Source organism: Limulus polyphemus, unplaced genomic scaffold (assembly GCF_000517525.1).
Source record: "Limulus polyphemus unplaced genomic scaffold, Limulus_polyphemus-2.1.2 Scaffold2682, whole genome shotgun sequence".
NCBI lineage: Eukaryota > Metazoa > Arthropoda > Merostomata > Xiphosura > Limulidae > Limulus > Limulus polyphemus.
The window spans coordinates 27,827-35,031 of record NW_013668292.1 but is presented as its reverse complement, the minus strand read 5'-3'; the positions used below and the strand labels follow the sequence as shown (position 1 = coordinate 35,031).

At 36.7% G+C, this 7,205-nt stretch overlaps 1 protein-coding gene across 1 annotated transcript in view; it reads left to right on the top strand.

Moving 5' to 3' along the window:
- Window positions 1-5,002: 5,002 nt before the first annotated feature.
- Window positions 5,003-7,205, top strand: part of LOC106467623 (vasopressin V1a receptor-like) — a gene marked incomplete at its 3' end in the record, with an annotated part of 16,027 nt that continues 13,824 nt past the window's right edge. Inside the window, exon 1 of the mRNA XM_013927985.1 lies at window positions 5,003-5,254. Within this exon, the coding sequence (XP_013783439.1) occupies window positions 5,003-5,254 (252 nt within the window). The remainder of the gene's footprint in view (window positions 5,255-7,205) is intronic.

Genomic DNA, 7,205 nt, shown 5'->3' with positions numbered 1-7,205 from the left:
AGTACGTTCACGTATTCGAGAATAGATACGTATTTATCATTAACCTAAACGTATCTTATAACCTTATAAAAGACGGCACTTTACATTTATTACTGTTAAATTAAAACTGAATAAGGCACATGACGCTTGCGCCCTTAAACTCTAACTATAATTATGTTGATTTTTCCCACAAGGAAGGCCCGGCATGGCCAGGTGGTTAAGGCACTCGACTCGCAATCTGAGGGTTGCGGGTTCGAATCCCTCTCACACAAAACATGCTCGCCCTTTCAGCCGTGGGGGCGTTATAATGTGACGGTCAATCCCACTATTCGTAGCCCAAGAATTGGCGGTGGTGGTGATGACTATCTGCCTTCCCTCTAGTCTTACACTGCTAAATTAGGGACGGCTAGCTCAGATAGCCCTCGTGTAGCTTTGCGCGAAATTCAAAAACAAACAAACAAAACAAACCCACAAGGAAAGTAAAAAAGAAAACTGGCAAAGCCAGCATTCTGATCCTATGTTACTGGTTTCGTAGACGTAATTTTAACAGTATAGGAGATTAGGTAGTGGTTTAAAAAAATACACACGCAAAAACGCCCATAAAAACCGAAAAACGCAAAATGTAAAACTGAATATTTGTATGTAACCCGGCATGGACCTAATGAACCTTCATACCAAATTTGGTGAAGATCCATCCACACCCTGCGAAGTAGTTACATGGACATACAACAGACAGTACTATTATATTTATAAAGATTACTTCAGTAAAAAGGGTTGTTCCTCACAATATACCCTAGCGGCAAATTCGAAAATCCTAAAACAATATGGTAGTATGTTTTTAAAATATAAAACTATACAGCGCTAAATGAATCTTGTATTCTCGCAAATTCCAGCAGAATTCGTTCAGTAATCGTGTTCCATACAAACTTTAAACTAGTTGTTAACGTAACTGTGCTTCCTATACAAACATATTTGGAACAACAACCAACTTTTACACCCTACTGTTCTGCAACCACGAACTATTTATGCGTTAACTAATCTAAACATTAAAAGACCTCGACACAAACAACCAATTATTCTCTTCCTCAAAACGAACGTTAAATTAGCAAATGAAGAATTTAACGCCAATATGACATATCATTTTAAAACTCTTTCTAAAATAACAGAGGAAACTGTTGACCGGGCATTAATCTTTCGATATTGTTGCCTATTCAACCATGATTGCAAGACTGTGAAGAGCTAGAAAACTTTGTCGAAGCACCAGTTTAAACCATTAATTCTCATAGAAATTGTAACATCTGTTCACATCGTAAAGTTGGATATATTACCAGTCGCCGTTAGGTGTGTTGTTGAAACTAATACCACTGAGTTGAATTTATTACTTTCGAAAGATAGCGTTTATCTACTTATGAAATTTCAGTGCGGAAGACTGTTCATCAGTTCGATAAATTGGTAATTTACCACAGTGTTTTCTGTAAAAAATAGTATATATCTAAATAAAATAAAATAAAGCAAGCAGAAGAGGCTTAACAATATGTTTGATTAAGGGAATACTGATGTATTGATTAAAACATAAGAAGTGAAAGCCAAATGATTTACGAGTAAAATTAACGGTGATTGTTTTATAAAGTGGAATAGCTCAACATGACAAAGCTTATATTTATAAATTAAATGAGGATTATTAAGACCAACCTTTTAGCATTTTGAACCAGGATTATTTATGGACTATCTTTTCTGTTCACATTACAGGAATCGAACTCCTAATTTGAGCGTTATAAACCTTCGAGCTTACCATGAGGCGTTGAGATGGAGTTCTAATTTTACACAAAACGATATTTATAAATATTATATAACAATGTTGTTGTTTGAAGTTAAGCACAAAGCTACACAATGGGCTATCTCTGCTCTGCCCACCACGGGTATCGAAACCCGGTTTCTAGTGTTGTAAGTCCGCAGACACACAATGCTGGTCAGGGTCCTTTTGACATGAAAAGAAGGAAACTTCTATCTCAATTTAATATTTTCAGCACTAGACTGAACTACAGAAGAGGTAGAGCATAATTTCTTTTTGTATATCGAAATACAGAAAGCGTAGCTAAAGTAGTTTTACTATGAGTACTTCACTTTTTTCATCCTACGAGAAAGAAAAGAGTACAAAAAAAAATTTACACGATAGACGATAAACAATTATTAGAAGTGAATTTTGATACTGAACCTTTTCAGGTCAACCTTCAACACAGGTTAATGTAAAATCAGACATAATCCTGTAAATAACACAATAAAAAGGCACAAATGTGTATTTCAAACCATAAATAGCCTCCTGGTGGCTCAGCGGCAAGTGTGAAGTCTTATAGCGCTAAATCTCGGGTTTCGATACCCACGATGGGTAGAGCACAGATAACCCATTATGTAGCTGTGCCCTTAACAACAAACAATCGTTAAAAATGTCTTCACGGTGAAAACAAAATAGCATTTCAGCCCACGCTCAACATAAGTTATCTGTATAACAAAACAGTTTGGTATAACCACGCATTAATTGTATGTAAGTATAATTAAAAGACCACATTAACATTGCAGAAAAAAACGAACGTAATTTTAACCATATATTTTATAAACACAAGACAAATGAATAAAGTTGCTTTATTGTTTGAACAGAATACCCTAACTTTTAATTATTTATTAACATCTTAAACACTAGAGGTTTAGGTTTGTTTGTTTGTTCTAAATTTCGTGCAAAGCTACACGAGGTCTATCTGCGCTAGCCGTCCCTAATTTAGCAGAGGGAAGGCCGCTAGTCATCACCACCATCCGCCAACTTTTGGGTTACTCTTTTTACCAACGAATAGTGGGATTGACCGTTATTTTATAACGCCCCAATGGCTGAAAGGGCGAGCATGTTCGGTGTGACGGGGATTCGAACCCGCGACCCTCAGATTGCGACTCAAGACTTTTAAGACTTTTAATTAAAGGTGCCAACACCTTGGCTGAAAGGGCGAGCATGTTCGGTGTGACGGGGATTCGAACCCGCGACCCTCAGATTGCGACTCAAGACTTTTAATTAAGACTTTTCATTAAAGGTGCCAACACTTTGGTCATGAACAAATAAATTCTACATAATTCTTCACAGTTTATTTTGTTGTTCATCACATACATTTTGGGATAACGTTCACAAGTTTTCTTGAATTATCTGATATTGAGTTTAAGTTGCTAATACTTTTGTCTGCGACTGTAGGGTAGGATTATTTTTTTTAGGGCTAGGATGAAGCTCCGTCCTTTACTTAGCACATTTTCATCAGGTTGTACTAATGGTCATTTACGTAATTTTATTACAGTCCATTTAGATATATGTTTAATGTTAAGAGGCTTCTTCTCTTGAGAACCAATAAGAGATATTAGTCTCACTAATGGTCATTTACGTAATGTTTTTAATGTGCATTTAGATGTGTCTGTAGTGTTAAGGTGCTTCTAATCTTTTATATCTGATGATAGGAGTTAATGCTATACATGTTTCCTTCTCCTTGTGGGAGTGTGTGTTTGGTATGACGTTTTAATACCTGTGCCTATTTCGATAGATACCATTATTCATGCTTTGTTTTATTATCTATCTTCTGATATGAAACTTTAACTTTACGTTGTGTTTATTTATAAGGTGATGTTTGATCCTCTATAATCTCATGGCCTTAATAAGATTCTGAGTAAAACGAAATATTAATATTTTTTTTTGTATAAAACACTTATGGATTTAGTTAAAATGTTTTTCTTGAAGAACTTCATAATTCAATTGTTGAAATTAAATTTATTTTCTAGTTAGCATGCCCGTTCTATGAATCCAAGGATTCGTGGTCCACTACCAATTGCTCGTACTGTGAATCTAAGGATTCGTGGTCCACTACCCATTGCCCGTACTATGAATTAAGGATTCGTGGTCCACTACGCATTGCCCGTACTGTGAATCCAAGGATTCGTGGTCCACTACCCATTGCCCGTACTGTGAATCCAAGGATTCGGGGTCTACTACTCATTGCCCGTGCTGTGAATCCAAGGATTCGTGGTCTACTACCCACTGCCCGTACTGTGAATCCAAGGATTCGTGGTCCACTACCCATTGCCCGTACTGTGAATCCAAGGATTCGTGGTCCACTACCCATTGCGCTGAAAAGGGGCTTCGCACCTTTGGGTCCGTAAATGCTCAATAAGAGTGATGATCGAACTCCACTATTCGATGAGAAAAGTTTAACACGAGAGTTGGCTACCCTTCCTTTGCATTTCACAATTATGGAAAGCTATGCGCATTGTGTAGTTCTGCGAGAAATTCTGAAGCCGACAGACAGACAAAAATCTAAGATGATAAATGGAAGTGAATGATTGTTTGTTTGTTTGTTTTAAGTTAAGCACAAAGCTACACAATGAGCTATCTGTGCTTTGCCCACCACGGGTATAGAAACCGGATTCTAGCGTTGTAAGTCCGCAGACATACCGCTGTGCTACTGGGGGGGGGGGCAGGAAGTGAATGTAATTACATTTCAGCAATGGAAGTGTTATACAGATCATCTATAGTTACATAGTATAAGAAAACAAACAGTAATTATTCGAGGAGTATTTACTAACAAACAGAGTTTGATGTTCTGACTAATTTATTTTGCTCAAAAAAAGCGTATTTACAATCCTGTTACTTAAGTATTTAACAGTATATTTACAGGATAAGCAAGTTACTGAGCTACTTGATAAGCAATATATGATCATTTCTGTCATTTTCTCTCTACAGGTTATGTAAAAGAATCTTGGCGTTTTGGAGAACCATAAACTACAAGTGACGCAAAAAAGAACACTTTTTTTTCCTAGAGGTGGAAGCCACAATTTCACCCTAAGAAGTCAGATCGTGGAATGCTCTGCTCCAAACAGCCCAAGATTCCTTTAATAGCTTTGGTATTCCATTCTACTGCTATCAAACGTCCTAACTTGGAATTCTGTTCCTGCTTCCAAGAAAACCCAAGAGTGGCCAACGTTAATAGGATCGAATGAGATGGATGACAAAAAGAACGAAACAAATGTTCACCCAGATGGCGCTGTGTGGAACGCAGAACTTATTCAACGTGTTGCTACGTTGGGGGTAATAATGGTAGCGACTTTAGTTGGTAACTTGATGATTGTATTAGTTCTGTCTCGATCTCGCTACCGGAAACGGTCCTCTAGAGTCAACATTTTTATTTTAAACCTAGCTATTGGAGATCTTGCCGTTTGTTGCATCACCATGACTTCGGAGATGCTGTTTGAGGTGAGAATAAAAACATTTTATGCTTTTAATTCTCACAACGTGGAACATCTTTTTTTTCTTTTTTTTATCTATGCGAGCCTCTGCAAGCATACCAAAATATTAGTAAAGTTATTCTTAGAAAAAGTCGACCTTTCAGCCGTGGGGGAGTTATAATGTGACAGTTAGTTCTATATATTTGTTACTAACTTACTGTTATTTTGACAACCTCACGTATACCAGTGAAGTTTGTATCATTATCCCTTACATCTGGTTTCCATGACTGCACATCGATGTTTCCATCTTCCTATTTCTATACATTGCTTCGTAACGCCCTTTCAGCCGTGAGGGCGTTATAATGTGACAGTCAATCCCACTATTCGTTGGTAAAAAAGTAGCCCAAGAGTTGGCGGTGGGTGGTGATGACTAGCTGCCTTCCCTCTAGTCTTACACTGCTAAATTATGGACGGCTAGCGCAGATAGCCCTCGTGTAGCTTTGTGAGAAACTCAAAACAAACAAACTAATCGTATGTGTAATTTTATATGGGCTACAAATCATTTTTTTGTGTTACTGTTTAGTAAAAATACTCAATAGTGGTGTTTACTTCGCACCCATAACCATTGTAAGTGACGATTTCGAAGTACATACCCACTGCTATCATTGGATAAAAAAAAAAGGTTTTGTTCTTATTCACACCCATAAAGTAAACTACAATTTTCTTTCTGTAACGACCGCAGATCAAACGGCTAGAGTCCCCCAGTGGCACAGCGGTATGTCTGCGGACTTACAACGCTAGAATCCGGGTTTCGATACCCGTGGTGGGCAGTGCTTAATTACAAACAAGCAATGAAACGGCTAGATAGAAGCAAATTTATCCATTCGTCGATACATCAAACAGTTGTCCATTTTTGTACGCGATAAATTGTCCAAAATTAAAACGTCTCAAAAACAAACACGGTCAAAACAGTAGCAAGATCAACTTATGAAGTTTGTGTGAAAACAGAAATGATTTATTGGTTGTAACATCTGCTAATCTGTTGTGATAAACTAGGTAGCAGTATGTTCGGTGTGACGGGGATTCGAACCCGCGACCTACAGATTGCGAGTCGAGTGCCCTAACCACCTGGCTATGCCGGACCTATTAATACGCGTTGATAAATGATATTCAGTAATAATACGCGTGCATATTATTACATTTACTATTAATGCTATAAATCAATAGTATCTTTTTACTGGTTAAGTAAGAATTACATTGGTATTTTTATCGGCCCAAGTGATTTGTTCTTAATTACTAACGTTTCTCATGTAATATTATCCGAGCACCACATTATCTCGTGTAGCTGCAGAGAGAAACACTTAGTAAAGATTAGAGGTTTTCATGGACTTCGACATGCACATCTGTTCACTCCAGTTGTTAAATCCTCTTTCAGTCTAGTAAATACATGTTAACTCTGCTACACAGTGAGTTCCTACCGCTGTATGAGTCGACTTCGATACATTTAAAACCAAGATATATTTTACAATATATATCGATACCTGTAAAACCAAGATATATTCTACAATATAGATCGTTACCTGTAAAACCAAGATATATTCTACAATATATATCGATACCTATAAACACAAGATATATTCTACAATATATATCGATACCTGTAAAACCAAGATATATTCTACAATATATATCGATACCTGTAAAACCAAGATATATTCTACAATATATATCGATACCTATAAACCCAAGATATATTCTACAATATATATCGATACCTGTAAAACCAAGATATATTCTACAATATATATCGATACCTGTAAAACCAAGATATATTCTACAATATATATCGATACCTGTAAAACCAAGATATATTGTACAGTATAGATCGTTACCTGTAAAACCAAGATATATTCTACAATATATATCGATACCTGTAAAACCAAGATATATTGTACAGTATAGATCGTTACCTGTAAAAC